A 15,733-nucleotide genomic window follows, 5' to 3' on the forward strand; every position below is an offset into this window, starting at 1 on the left:
TAAAATTGACTTCCTAGCTTCTTTCCAAGCTATGATCCCTAGTCTCATCTGCTCTTTTCCTACTCTTTTGTTCCTGTTTATTAAACATTTTGTCCTGTTTATACCTACCACCTTGAAGCCACCAAGCTGCAAATGCTACTGATTCCACCTGACTTCTCAGGGCAGAAAACCTCAGCAATGTGTCCAGAACCTCACCTCTCCAGAGCCCTACACCACTAAGGAAAGACAGAAAGAGGATGGGGATATGGACTGACTTGCAAACATCCATGTCCAGCAGAGAAGCAACAACATAACCCAGACATTCCACCTTCTGTATACCATAAAGAATTTTAGTCCATTCACCTAGAGGAGAAGAAATGTTAGGAGAAAATGACTAGAGGACTCAGAGATCCAATTCCATCAAGAACCAGGAGGAGAAAGTGAAAGACTTGTATACTGAAAATTATGAGTCACTACTCAAAGAAATTGAAAAAGACACAAAGAAGTGGAAAGATATTCCATGTTCATGGGTTGGAAGAATTAACATCATCAAAATGAATATATTACCCAGAGCCATCTATAAATTTAATGCTATCCCCATCAAGATCCCAACCACTTGTTTTAGGAGAGCAAATGCTACAATTGTTTATCTGGAACCAGAAAAGACCTAGAATTGCCAAAACAATCTTGAGAAAAAAGAACAGAACCGGAGGTATCACACTACCAGATATCAAATTATATTATAGGGCCATTGTCATCAAAACTGCTTGGTACTGGAACAGGAATAGACACACTGACCAGTGGAATAGAATTGAGAGCCCAGAACTAAGGCCCCATACCTACGTATATCTAATCTTTGACAAAGGTGCCCAGACTATTCAATGGGGAAAGCAGAGTCTCTTCAACAAATGGTGTTGGAAACAATGGGTTGAAACATGCAGAAGAATGAAACTGAACCACTACATTTCACCAAATACAAAAGTAAATTCCAAGTGGATTAAGGACTTGGATGTTAGACCACAAACTATCAAATACTTAGAGGAAAATATTGGCAGAACTCTTTTCCGCATCAATTTTAAAGACATCTTCAATGAAAGGAATCCAATTACAAAGACTAAGGCAAGTAAAAACCTATGGGACTACATAAAGTTGAAAGGCTTCTGCATAGCTAAAGAAACCACTACCCAAACCAAGAGACCCCTCACAGAATGGGAGAAGATCTTTATATGCCATACATCAGACAAGAGTTTAATAATCAAAATATATAAAGAACTTGCAAATCTCAACAACAAGACAACAAATAACCCCATCCAAAAATGGGGAGAGGACATGGACAAAATATTCACCATACAAGAGATCCAAAAGGCCGAGAAACACATGAATAAATGCTCCAAGTCTTTGATTGTCAGAGAAATGCAAATAAAGACACCAAGGAGATAATACCACTTCACTCCTGTGAGAATGTCATACATCAGAAAAGGATGCTAGAGAGCTTATGGGTTGAAAGGAACCATCCTACACTGCTGGGAGGAATGTAATTGGTACAACCTCTGTGGAGAACAGTTTGGAGAACTCTCAGAAGGCTAGAAATGGACCTACCCTATGATCCTATGATCCTGCAATTCCTCTCTTGGAGATATATCCTAATGAACCCAACACGACCATCCAAAAAGATCTATGTACACATATGTTCTTGGCAACACAATTTGTAATAGCCAAAACCTGGAAGCAACCCAGGTGTCCAACAACAGATAAGTGGCTGATCAAATTGTGGTGTATATATATACAAAGGACTAATACTCAGCTATAAAAAAATGGTGGCTTCACTGTTTTCAGCCAATCTTGGATGGACCTTGAAAAATTCGTGTTAATGAAATAAGTCAGGAACAGAAGAATGAATATGGGATGATCTCACTCTCAGGCAGAAGTTGAAAAACAAGATAAGAAAAGAAAACACAAGTAGAACCTGAACTGGAATTGGTGTATTTCACCAAAGTAAAAGACACTGGGGTGTGTGGGAAGAATACAGAACCAAGAAGGATGACAGAGGACCTAGTGGGGGTTGTATTGTTATGTGGAAAACTGGGGAATGTTATGCATGTACAAACTATTGTATTTACTGTTGAATGTAAAACATTAATTTCCAATAAAAAAAATTAAAAATAAATAAATAAATAAAAGCACTTTCTATCTATGTAAAGAGGGAAAGGTCTCTAGAGAAACAACCAGGCCCAGGAGGGGACAGGGAATAAAAAATAAAAAATAAAAATAAAATAAGAACCAGTAGGAGAAAAAAAAAATCAAGGACATTAAGAAGTAGTAATAGGTATACATGTGACTTAAAAGGAAGAGAAGGCAGAACCATAGGGGAAAAAATCAAATGAATGTAATTATAGATAGTCATAAAACAAAAACAGTCAGCTCATATCTGTGACCTTGGAAGAACATTGCAGCTTCCAATGGAGGGAACCGGGACAGAGAACTCTGGTGGTGGGAATGGTGGAATTATACCCCAGTGAATTCCAATTTCTGTAAATAAATATTAAATAACTAATTTTTTTTTAAAAAGTAAAAAATAAAAAAGAGAGAGAGAAAGAAAGAAGTGGGATACTGAAGGATCCACATCAAGTTTTAAAAAACAAGTGGTTCTTCTAGGTGTCCATGCTATAAAAGTATCTCTACTCAGTACAAAAGTAAACCAACGCTTTACAAAGTATGCGTTCTTTGCCTGTCAAACCATGTCTCAAAGTAAGACAGACCAAGACCTATGAACCTCCCAAGGTTCAATGGTGGCCAAGCAGGCATTCTTTTTGTTTCCAACTCTGTCATCAAGTAAAACAAATCAACAAATATCAGCACATACCTGCCAAGGTTCAAAGTCAGGTATATATGCACAGGTGTTGCCTGGGATATACGGCCCATGCCCTTCCTCACATCTGCTCAGACGATCCAAGGCATAAGCCAGAGCATACACGGCCTGTCTCACGTTGTTTGTGATTCTCAGCTGAGACACGTCCAGGTAGGTATTCTGAAGCTCTTCCAGCTTCTCCTGCCCTGTACAGAACTCATCAGACATGCCCTGCAATCTATCCCCTTGCCCAATCACATCCACTCTGTGGTCAGTATTGTAGGGCGCACTGCTGTTGGGCCAAGTGCAGTTAAAAGCAGTTTGCCAGAATTCAATGGTCAGGACGTCAGTTGGGTCCTTGCTAGGATGAATATCATAAAGAAATTCTTTCAGTCCTGGGATATCAGCCCTTGGCACTGCGAATCCAATAGTGCCACCAAAATATGGGAAGTATTCAGGCTTTGCCAGGGCAGCTGAGGTGATCCAGGCCTCGCTGGCAATCCATGTCCTGCCCGTGATATTGTGGTGAACTATTGCCATCACCAAGGGCCCAAGGTCAAGATCAGAGGCATAGAGCACAATGACTCGGGCTGTGGATTTCTCTATAGTGTCAATCACTTTCTGGATTTTCTCCTTGGAAAAGATTTTGGGAATGACTTCAGAGAATGCTGGACATAAGAGACTCCCTTGGAAATAAAATTTTAAAGTATCAACTGCAAAATTTCCATAATCATCACCACTGGTAATAATGCCAATCCAGGGCCAACCAAAGTGAGAAAGCAAATATACAATACCCATACAGTGGGCTAAGTCATTAGGCACGGTGTGGATGAAAGTTGGAAACTGGTATTTGTCACCAAGCATTGGGTAAGTAGAGGCATAGCCCACCTACAATTGAAAAGATGTGTGCAGTTATAGCAGCTGTGGCCAAACTGGACATCATAACACCCTTGAATACGCTTCATTATATTCTCACATCATGCTACATAGACTCCTTTTCTGCTTGAAGACCCCCATATAGGGTGCTGTTGGACAAACATCTGAGGGCCCATTAACCACCCTTACCCCATACACTCAAAAGAAATTGGAGGAGCTTGTTATTAAGATGATGACATTCAGTGCCTCCACACTTCAAAGATGGGGTCACAGCACAGAGACAGGTGTATGAATTGCACTTCTCACCTATACAGACCAGAAAGCCAGTCAACTCACAGCCTATTTAGCTGGTCCATTCTCTCTCATGTCTCTGTCATTCATCTGTGTGTATTTCTCTATCTATCTATCTATCTATCTATCTATCTATCTATCTATCTATCTATCTATCTCCCTTCCTTCCTTGCTTCTTCTATTGAGCCCTTTACCACAAAACTTTCTATCTCTCTTCCTCTTCTCGTCTATGTTTTCTCTCTGCTATGACATGGGGATTAGCTCCAGACCTGGGAATGAGAAAGGACATAGGACTCTGTCTCCACTTCAGTCTCAGCTCTAAGTCATCCCATTCACTGACGTTCTAAAATCTCTACTGTTATAGATATGTGTCTAAATGAAGAAGTAACTGTGTGTGTGCATGCGTGTGTGCATGCGAGTGTGTGTGTGTGTGTGTGTTCTTTCTCATTTTACCAAGGCTGTTCCTATGTATTCTCCATACATACATACATTCTCCACACATACCTACATGAAGTGAGAAACCAAGAAAGTATTTTCTGAGGCAGGGAGGTGACTCTGTGGTATAACACATGCTTGGACAATGCAAAAGCCAAAAAGCCCACATCAAAGAGCAGTAAGAACAAAAAATAATAATAATAAAGTTGAACTTCATGAATGATGGAAAAGTGCTTCAGTCTGGAGTAAGCCAGTGCCACAACTGGTTAAGCACACACATTGGTTAAGCAAGGACCTGAGTTTAAGCCTTTCATATCCAGCTGCAGGGGGAAACCTTCACTAGTGGTGAAGCAGGGCTGCAAGTGTCTCTCTGTCGCTTTCTCTATCTCTCCCTCTCCATTCAATTTCTCTCCATCTCTATCTAGTAGTAAATAAATAAATAAGACTAAAAAAGGGTAGTCAGACTGTAGTGCAGTGGGTTAAGCGCACATGGCGTAAACCGCCAGGACCAGCATAAGGATCCAGGTTTCCAGCCCCCAGCTCCCCACCTGCAGGGGAGTTGCTTCACAAGCGGTGAAGCGGGTCTGCAGGTGTCTGTCTTTCTCTCCCCCCTATGTCTTCCCCTCCTCTCTCCATTTCTCTCTGTCCCATCCAACAACGATAACAACAACAGCAACAATAACTACAACAATAAAAACAACAAGGGCAACAAACGGGAAAATAAATAAATATTAAAAATTTTAAGAAGACTGAAAAAGTTAATAAATCTTTAAAAATAAATAAATAAATCATCCTTAAAAAATAACAAAGACTGCTTTAGTCTATGTCTCCCTTGTCTCTGCATGTATCTCTTACAAATAATCAATTGATCAGTCAGTCAGTCAAACTTGATGTGGAAGAGCCTTGAAGTTAGAAACATGAAATCACAGATCCATTCCCTGCCAGAGCATGTGCCAGGTTGCTGTCCTGGTCACCAAGTATCCCCAATAAGGGCAACAAAAGAAAAAAAAATAGCCTCCAGGAGCAGTGGATTCATAGTGCAGGCACCGAGCACCAGCAATCACCCTGGAGGCAAAATAAATAAATAAATACTTTTAAATAAATAAAATAATCATTATAGTAATGTAAATATATATTTTGGTCAAAGAGACAGCTGTCCTCAAACATAGTGCCTTGCATACATAAGGTCCTGGGTGCAATTCACAGCACTGCATTGAGAAAAAATGTCAGGGACACACACAGCACAGTCTATGAGGGTACTCACATACTCAGACAACAACCCAGAAGCCACAGATTCAGTCCTTCACACAGCACATGCCAGAACTGAGAATGCTCTAGCCTCCTCCCCTCCTCTCATATATTAGATAGAGCAATGTGTCCCAGAACCTCACCTCTCCAGAGCCCTACCCCACTAGGGAACGATACGGAGAGGTCAGGGATATGGATCGACCTGCCAACAATCCACATCCAGTGGAAAAGCAATGACAAGAGACCAGACCTTCCAATTTCTGAATCCCATAAAGAATTGTGGTCCAGGGAGTTGGGCAGTAGCGCAGCCGGTTAAGCACACATGGTGCAATGGACAAGGACCCGCATAAAGATCCCGGTTTGAGCTCCCAGCTCCCCATCTGCAGCGGCGTCACTTCACAGGTGGTGAAGCAGGTCTGCAGGTGTCTATCTTTCTCTTCCCCTCTCTGTCTTCCCCTCCTCTCTACATTTCTCTCTATCCTATCCAACAATGACAACATCAATAACAACAGTAACTACAACAATGAAAAACAACAAGGGCAACAAAAGGGAAAATAAATAAATAAATATTTTTAAAAAATTTTTAAAAAGAATTGTGGTGCATACACCCAGAGGGATAAATAGGGAAGTTTCCAATGGAGGGGATGGGACACGGAACTCTGATGGTGGGAACTGTTTATCTTATAATCTTGTTCATCATTCTTAATCACTAATAAAAAAAATTTTAAAGAAAGATAGATATTCATTTCCACATATTTCTGACTTATGCTATTTCTTATCCTTAAGCTGACTGACTTGACATGTATGAACTTTTATTTCTGTCCCCCTTACCCTCTCCCTTCCCAACCCGTATTATTAATGGATCAACCCTGTGCTATAGTTCCATAGACTCATTCATTCTCTGTCAATTTATTCACAGAGGACACAATACTTTCATGTTCTCTCTTCTCAGTCCTGGGGCCTAGCTGACTCCAGTGCCAGAGTTTAGGCATCTACTCACACACCTACTCACTGAGTGGCCTCAGCAGAGAAATTCAGGGCAGCCCACCCACCAACTCAGTCCACCTCTGCAGTTGACCCCCACTTCCCCGAGCGCCTTACTAGTTGCTACAAAGCCCACAACCTTGTGGGTCTTTATCAGAGAGCACGATATTCTCAGATACCTGAAGCAGATCATACAACCCTAGAAGTCTCGAAGCAGCAATGGACAGGGATGATCCTCCTGCTCCCACAACTCCTGCCAGATACGCCCCCGTGCTGTTTCTGAAATGGGGCTTGTTTTCTTCTTGCCCTGTCAGGAAAACCAGCACCGCTTCCAATGTCTTGGGGACGGAGAAACAGTTGTCAAAGATCTGGTAGCCCAAAATGACGTTGGGCAAAATATCCTTCCTCTCGTTAATCTCCTTGAATGTGTGGATCATGGTTTTCATCCAGCGAAACCCCCGAAAATTAAACCTGAGAAAGAAATTGTTGTAAGGTCTCTGTCAGAGGGTGGCTCTTAGAGGGAGAAGGAGTGTTGGGTTGGTGCTGAAAGTGTTTTTTCCAAAACATCATAAGATACCTCTATTGTCTGAGCTCAGTAATATCTCACAAAGAACATTATAGACTGGAGGGGGTGAGTACAGTTCACATTCATGGCTGATTGACTTGGGTTGGAAATCTACATTTTAGGGGCCAGGTGGTGGCGCACCTGGTTAAGCACACGTTACAATGCGCAAGGATCCGGGTACGAGCCCCCGGTCCCCACCTGCAGGGGGAAAGCTTTGCAAGTGGTGAAGCTGTACTGCAGGTGTCTCTATGTCTCTCTCCCTATCATCCCCCCTCTTGATTTCTGGCTATCTCTAGCCAATAAATAAAGCTAACAGGAAAAAAAAGTTTAAGCTACATTTTAAGCATCCCCATAATCTATGTATCTTTCAGCTGATCTCATCACCCTAGAAATCACTGGCCACAAAAGAAAAAAAAAGAGTCTAATAATCTCCACTCTTCCTTGATTCAGTAAACCCGATAATCATTAATGCTTGCCACAGACATTGGAATATCCACTGCCATTTGTCTCCTTTCCTTCTTCTTTTTATCCCCCCGTTTCCAAGGTTATTGCTAGAGCTTGGTGCCAGGACTACAAATCCACTGCTCCTGGAGGCTAGCCATTTTTTCCATTCTTTGGATAGGACACAGAGAAATTTAGAGGGGGAAGGAATACATATAGAGAGAAAGAAAGACGCCTGCAGATATGCTTCATGACTTGTGAATGACCTCCTGCAGGTGTGGAGCCTGGGGCTTGAACCAGGATCTTTGTGCGGGTCCTTACGCTTTGTACCATGTGCTCTTAACCCAGTGTACCACCACCCAGACCTCCTGTGCTGCCTTTTCTCATCACCTTTCTATTACTTCTTTTGTCCTCTTATCAAAATCAACTATAATAGTAAAAAAATATGCAAAGACTTATGATAATGAGGGTATACAGGCAATACATAAGATGTATGTACAATATGACTCCAGTGACATAATTTTCCTATCAGGACGCAATGATTTGGAGAAATATTCTTAAATGAAAAGTGTACCCTACCTACCATGCTCATGCGTAACCCTAAGCAAGAAGCCTTTCCCTTTGAATTCTCTAGCCTTTAATTATGGAAACAATTCTCTCCAGTCCAACTTCTAAATTATTTTTAAAAATGTATATCAGATCTATTCCCAACTCTCTATCTCTCCCTTTCCAAATTTTGCTAAACCTTAAGTTATTTAAAATAAGGACTCCAATTTTTTTTTCTCTTCAGGTTTTCTGTAGCTACTATACTAAACTCTATCTCCACTCCAAAATATTTTCAAATACAATGTCTGGTCACAAATGGTCTGTTAATCTCACCTCTCCAGAGCTCTACCCCATTAAGGAAAGACAGAAACAGGCTTAGGTATGGATCAACCTGCCAATGCCCATGTTAAGCAGAGAAGCAATCCTAGATGCCAGACCTTTCACCTTCTGTATACCTAAAAGAATTTTGGTTCATACTCCCAGAGGGGTAAATCTTAGGGGAAGATGGCCAGAGGGCTTTGAACTTCAATTTCTTCAGGACCCAGAGAAAGAAAAGGGTGAGTAAAAAAAAAAAAAAAAGGACAATTTGAAGTACCAGGTGTGACTTAGAAAGGAAGAAAATTATTTGAAAATGTACCCCTCTTATCCTACAGTCTTTTCAATATTTCCATTTTATAAATAAAAAAATTTTTTAAAGAAAAGAAGAGAAGGCAGGGCAAAAATATATACATATAGTTGTAGAAATAATACTCAACCTATACCTGTGATCTTAAGAACTAATACAATTCCCAATGGAGGGAATGTGGGACACAGAATTCTGGTAATGGAAAAGGTGTGGAATTATATACCTGTTTGTTATCTTATAATTTTGTAAATCAATATGAAATCATTAATAAAAAATAAAAAAAAGGTCCACTGACAAGTTGTTTTTCTTCCATAGACATCTATCTCTTCAAGAGACATTTCTGGTCTTGTTTACCCTTGTCTCCTACATAGGAGGGAGTTACTGACCTCCACCCATAGTGAACACTGTCTGTAAAACAGGGATTGAGTTGGGCACTGCAGCACCTCAGCCAGGAAACAGAGGAACAGTCAAGGACTTCAAGCACAGACTGATGCGCCATTGACAGGAGTAGTCATGGGGGCCAGAGACAAAGCAGAGCACCTCACCCACCTGGTTCTTCCAGGATGACAGAAAAACAGGTATACATGCCACAGACAGGGGAAGAGCATGTGTGAAGGCATGATGGCAAGGGGCAGGTGACATTCCAGACATGAAAATTAGCATGTTCGGAGGAAAGATCGGGATTGTATGTGACACAGGGAGAAGAGATAGATCAGATGTGCTAGAACATGAAGGACTTGATCATCCTAAAAGAGACGGCCTCCAATTTACATACTGGCAATAGCAACCAACACACCCGCTCTCGAAATATATGTAGAAATATCTTTTTAAAGGAGTCGGGCGGTAGCACAGCAGGCTAAGCACAGGTGGCGCAAAGTACAAGGTCCAGCTTATGTAAGGATGCCAGTTCGAGCCCCCGGTTCCCCATGTGCAGGGGAGTCACTTTACAAGTGGTGAAGCAGGTCTGCAGATGTCTATGTTTCTCTCCCCCTCTCTGTCTTCCCCTTCTCTCTCCATTTCTCTCTGTCCTATCCAACAATGATGACATCAGTAACAACAATAAAACAATAAGGGCAACAAAAGGGAATAAACATTTTTTAAAAATTTTAAAGAAATGTATCTTAAGTTAATCTGGCAATATATTTCAAGGATTAGAAAAATATCTATTTTCAGGGGCTGGGCAGTGGCACACCTGGTTAAATGCACATCTCACCATGTACAAGTATTGGGTTCGAACCCCTACTCCCCACTTGCGGGCTAACGCTTCATGAGTGGTGAAGCTAGTCTACAGGTCTCTTTGTTTCTCTCTTCCTTTCTATCTTCCTTCCCCCTCTCAAATTCTCTCTGTCCTGCCAAATAAAAATAGGGAAAAATATGGAAATGTCTGATGAAAGTGGTATAGTCATATCCCAGCACCTAGCCCCAGTGATAACCCTGGTGGCAAAAGAAAAAAGGAAAATATATCTATTTGCTTTAAATTGATAGTTCTGAAGAGTTGTCCTTCCAAAGAAAAAGCTGTCATCCCCCAAATTGTTTATAGCAAGATTCTTTGTTAGTTGATAAACTAGAAAAGATTCACAGGGGCCAAGTGGTGTCCTTCCAAGTTGAGCTCTCACATTCCCATGTGAAATACCAGGGTGAGAGACCCCACTCCCCCATGCAGTGGGGAAGCTTCACGAGCTATGATGCAGGGATGCAAGTTTCAGTCTTTCTCTCTCTCCCTCCCTCCCTCCCTATCTCTCTTTACCTTTCAATTTCTCTCTGTCCAATTCAAATTTCAAAAGAAAGAAAGGAAAAATAAAAGATAAAAGAAAAATATGCACACCAGAAGTAGTGGACTTGTTATGCAGGCACTGAGCCCCAGGGATAAGTAACTGTGGTGGTAATAAAATAACTAACTAAATAAATAACTAAGGCTTATTACTCATGGATAATAAACTATGGTACACTGACTCCATGGGGGAACATTTCTTATCACTGCACTGTTCTCATTTGTGAAGGTACACAGGAGCATGTATATAATAATAAGTGAAACAGGTTATGTGCAAAGCTACTTCTCTACAATGAACATACTCCATATAATTACCTAAACACTACATAGATTAGTGTTGACAGGAAAATTTTTTTGAATATTTATTTATTTCCTTTTTGTTGCCCTTGTTGTTTTATTGTTGTAGTATGGTTGTTGTTATTGATGTCATCATTGTTGGATAGGACAGAGAGAAATGGAGAGAGGAAGGGAAGACAGAGAGAGGAAGAGAAAGATAGACACCTGCAGACCTGCTTCACCACCTGTGAAGCGATTTCCCTGCAGGTGGGGAGTCAGGGGCTCTAACTGGGAACCTCAGTTGCGTCACGTGCGCTTAACCCCCTACCGCCCGACTCCCAACAGGAAAATTTTTAATGAACACAAAATCTTGCTGAAAGGGTTGGGTCTGAGAAGGCGGTTCTTTCATCTGCTGATGTTCATTACGATCTTCACAGCGCTGTGCTACAAAGCACATTTCTTCCCCACAAAATCCTTACTTTGTTTAAAATACCAAGGCAAGAATTAAAACACCCCATGTCCCTCTCATTTCACTAGTTTCTTCTTCTGTGAACAATACTTTCAAAATAATAAAAAAAAAAATCCATCCTCTTCCATATATACTCCAACTCATAGGCAAACAAAGTAAAAATGATTAAGGAAAAAAATATGTGTTAAGTAAACATTGAATGATATGGAAGTTGCTGGGTTTTTCTTTTTCTTTTCCATTTTTCCTCCAGGGTTATCGCGCCAATACCTGCACTGTGAATCCACTGCTCCTGTGGACATATTTTTATTTTATTTTTTTTGGATAGGACAGAGAGAAATTGAGATGGGTGGGAAGGTAGGGAGAGAGACAGAGAGACACCTGAAGACCTGCTTCACTGCACCCCTCTTTACATGGGGAGCCGGGGCCTCCAAACAGGATCCTTGTGCGGGTGTTTGCACTTCATAGTATGTGCATTTAACCCAGTGTGCTACTACCCGGCTCCCCTTGCTGGGTTTTCCAGCTTACAATTTCAATCATAAGCACCATGCAACACCAGGGAATCTTTACTACATAATATCAAATTCCCAAGTAAAACTGTGTCCAAGATATGGTCACAACTAACAAAAATTATGATTGCATTTATAAAAATAACTTCAGCACTATACGCCACACTTCCCTCTGGCCACTTTTCCTTTTTATTTTCCCTTCTATTTTTTATTGGGTAGGACAGAGATAAATTGAGAAAGGAGGGGAGAAAGATAAGAGAGAGAAGAGAGAGTGATATACCTGTAGACCTACTTTTCTGCATGTGAAGCATCCCCCTGCAGGTGGGGGAGGGGGCTCAAACACAGGAACTTGTGCCTATGTGCAACCACCTGGGCACTTGATTACATTTACAAAAAGAACTGAGCAAGAATATGGGAAATCAAACCAGCTGCTTTTTTGTTTTTTACATTTATTTACTGTTGTTATTATTTTTTCCTAGTCATTTTATTGAAAGGAGGATGCTTATAGCACAACTGTTGACATATATGGGCAGATTTTCTCATCTCCATCTGACAGCTGTGAAAACATTTTCAACCCCAACTTAGGACCTTGTCCACCATCAGGCACCAGACCTCAAAGTCCTCTCCACTCCCTCCTATGCCCTTCTCCCCACAGTCCTGTACTTGAGTGTACCCGAAACCACCAGCTGCTTTGTTATGGTGACTAGAAGTTGGGTAGCTATTTTCTGGTATCTCCTTTTTTCCCCCTTTTGTTGCCCTTGTTATTATTATTATTATCATTGCTGTTGTGGTTATTATTGTTGTTGATATTGATGTCGTTGTTGTTGGATAGGACAGAGAGAAATGGAGAGAGGAGGGGAAGACAGAAAGGGGGAGAGAGAGATAGACACCTACAGACCTGCTTCACCACTTGTGAAGCGACTCCCCTGCAGGTGAGGAGCCAGAGGCTCAAACTGGGATTCTTGCACTGGTCCTTGTGCTGGTCCTTGCACTACATGCCATGTGCACTAAACCCACTACACTACCACCCGACCACCTTTTCTGGTATTTTCTACACAGATATGTATGGATGCTACACACCTAGAAATAACTGAGCCATTGTTTCTCTTCCTACAATTAACCATTAGCAAATAAAATATACTTTCTTCAAGTTTGGGAGCTACTCTGCCTAATCCAGCTTTGTAGCTCTATTCTCGATACTGCCACCATTTTTGCAGACAATTTTCACTGGTTAGCTACCAAGCTCAAGCAAAAGTTAGTAAATTCATGGGCCCTAGGGATATACCAAAAATAGATTTCCTAACTTCTTTCCACTCTAAGATCCCTATTTTCACCTTATCTATTCCTACTTTTTAGTTCAGGTTTATTAAACATTTTGTTCTGCTTTGTATCTTACCACCTCTCAGCCAACAAGCTGCAGATGATACTGGTGCCATCCTGACTTGTGTGGGCAGATGTCCTCACCAATGTGTCCCAAAGCTTCACTGTTCTAGAGTCCTAGCCAACTATGGAAAGATACAAACATGGTATGGGTATGGATTGACCTACAATTCCCCATTTCCAGTGGAATAGCAATTACAGGAGCCAGAACAACCACCTTTTCCACCCTCGCAGAGAGGAAGAAATGTTAGGGGAAGATAACCAGAAAGCTCTGAAAAATTCTATCAGGACTCCGAGAGTGATGAGGGAAAAAAAGGACACTCAGAAGTTGTAATAGCAGAAGGTGGCTTAGAAAATAGAGAACCCAGGACCATAGGGGGGGAAATGGGCAATATATAAAAGCATAAATAGTTACAGATAATTGACAACCCATATGCATGACCTTGGGAGAACTACTGCAGTTTCCATTAACGGGAATTTGGACACAGAACTATGCTGGTGGGAACAGTGCAGAATTATACACCTGTTATCTCACAATTCTATAAGTAAATATTTAGTCACTAATAAAAAGAGATTAGCAAAATCAGATAGTCATGGACCCATTATCCTAACATGACATTTTGGGGCAAGAGAAATAGGAGCAGAATCTGAGGAAATAAAATAATGAGCCTCAGCTCAGAAGTCAGTCATGTTCCCACACCATTATATGAGAAGTCTCAGGGATGGAGACAAGACCTCAAACCCTAGAGGCATGATCTCTGCGCTGAGCTCTGTCCTCAGTCCCTCCATACAAACAAGAGTTTTTACTTGAGGGAAATTTTGTCTACTAACACTTTTAAAAAAAAAAAATAGCTTGCACAATTCTACATTTGATGTTCCGTAAAGTTTAGTTATTTCCAAGGGTCCCAAACAAAAAAGATATAAGACTCACCCTTCACATTTTGCTGACACTGGCTCCAAAATAGACTTGTTTGCTGGGATGATCCTGGAGTGACCAGGAAACATCCCTCCAATAATAAGTGTATGGTTCTTGGCATCTACATACCCATTCAAATCAAACTTGCCCAGCAACCTACAAGTCTCTTCTTCATCTTCTTTGCCTTCAGTGTCCACTCCAGCCCATAAAAAGGCAAGCAATCCTAGAAACAAGACTTTCTTTTGGCCAGCCATTTTAGTAGGATGTGTTTGGGCAGAAGTGAACAGTGCTGAAGATTGTAATGATGCTCCTAGCTAGAGTGCTATCTTGGGCCTGCAGGCCCCACCCCAGTGGACTGGGCCTGCCACTACTTGCTACATAATTGTCACACCTCAGTCAGTCACACAGCCTCACCTTTACTTGCAGTTTGTGGATCTGGGCTAAGTGCTGAACTATCCTTTTAAAAAGAGCCTCATGGTGGCTCCACAGACCTTTGCTAGTGAGTGCACCGTGGAACTGTACCACGTAATCTTACAATCTTGTAAACCCCTATTAATCATAAATAATTATTGGATTATAATAAAAAAAAGGGCAGCTCATAAAATCTCTTTAATGCTCAACAATAATAACTAAGGGCATAGTGGAAAAGAAACAGAGAAAGAGGAAAAGAAACAAAGAAAAAGAGAGGGAGGGAGAGAAAGAACAAACACTTGCTTCTAAAAGTCATTATCATTTAAGTACTGATAAGAGACACAAAAATGAAAAGCATTTTTTCTTTAAAATGAACCATTGGTGAAAGTGGGAAAGAAGGTGTGCCTACAGACCATAGGCTGAGTCTTTGATATGCTGACTCTCTTAAAATCTTAGACCAGGGGTCCGGCGGTAGCACAGCGGGTTAAGCGCACGTAGTGCAAAGCGCAAGCACCAGCTTAAGGATCCCTGTTCGAGCCCCCAGCCCGCCACCTGCAGGGGAGTTGCTTCACAGGTGGTGAAGCAAGTCTGCAAGTGTCTGTCTTTCTCTCCCCTTCTGTGTCTTCCCCTCCTCCCTCCATTTCTCTCTGTCCTGTCCAACAACAAATGTCATCAACAATAACAAATAATAACCACAACAAGGTTACAACAACAAGGGCAACAAAAGGGGGGGGGGGAAATGGCCTCCAGGAGCATTGGATTAATGGTGGAGGCACTGAGCCCCAGCAATAACCCTGGAGGCAAAAAAAAAAAAAAAAAACTTAGACCAGGGAGAAAAGAAGCAACCAGTGGCACAACTATATACAAATAATATCAAAGGACATAAATTATGGTGATGTTGTGTAAGATACAGCAAATCCTAACAAAGGGATTTTTCAAAGTTAACCCAATTGCCAAATAATATGATTATACCAATAACTATCTACTGCCTTCTTAAACCCTAGGACAGCAGGAACCTCCCACTTCCTCTTTAGAGCCTATATTTCCCCAGTCCTGGAACCTCTAGAGTGGGGCTCACCTTCCTGCATGCTTCTCTCAAGTCATACCAAATGATATCACATCTGCTGATCCCAACCTAATCAATACAACGAGTACCACCTTGGTAT

General features: G+C 41.3%; 1 protein-coding gene across 1 annotated transcript; it reads right to left on the reverse strand.

Moving 5' to 3' along the window:
• Positions 1–1,472: 1,472 nt before the first annotated feature.
• Positions 1,473–14,410, reverse strand: LOC103111741 (vomeronasal type-2 receptor 1-like). The gene is made up of 4 exons (XM_060197086.1): positions 14,172–14,410; positions 6,841–7,132; positions 2,843–3,715; positions 1,473–1,529 (listed from the first exon to the last, which is right to left on the reverse strand). Exons 1-4 carry the CDS (start codon positions 14,408–14,410, stop codon positions 1,473–1,475), a joined length of 1,461 nt encoding a protein of 486 aa, XP_060053069.1.
• Between the last annotated feature and the right edge of the window lie 1,323 nt (positions 14,411–15,733).

This window comes from Erinaceus europaeus, chromosome 9, assembly GCF_950295315.1.
Source record: "Erinaceus europaeus chromosome 9, mEriEur2.1, whole genome shotgun sequence".
Taxonomy (NCBI): domain Eukaryota; kingdom Metazoa; phylum Chordata; class Mammalia; order Eulipotyphla; family Erinaceidae; genus Erinaceus; species Erinaceus europaeus.

What these genes read in the sequence shown, in the direction of transcription:
- LOC103111741 (XM_060197086.1), bottom strand. Translation starts at nt 14,410, where the DNA reads ATGGCTGGCCAAAAGAAAGTCTTGTTTCTAGGATTGCTTGCCTTTTTA. An exon ending in GTGTCAGCAAAATGTGAAGG is followed by an intron (nt 7,133 to 14,171) that starts GTGAGTCTTATA and finishes TTTCTTTCTCAG; the next exon opens with GTTTAATTTTCGGGGGTTTC. An exon ending in GGTTGTATGATCTGCTTCAG is followed by an intron (nt 3,716 to 6,840) that starts GTATCTGAGAAT and finishes TTTCAATTGTAG; the next exon opens with GTGGGCTATGCCTCTACTTA.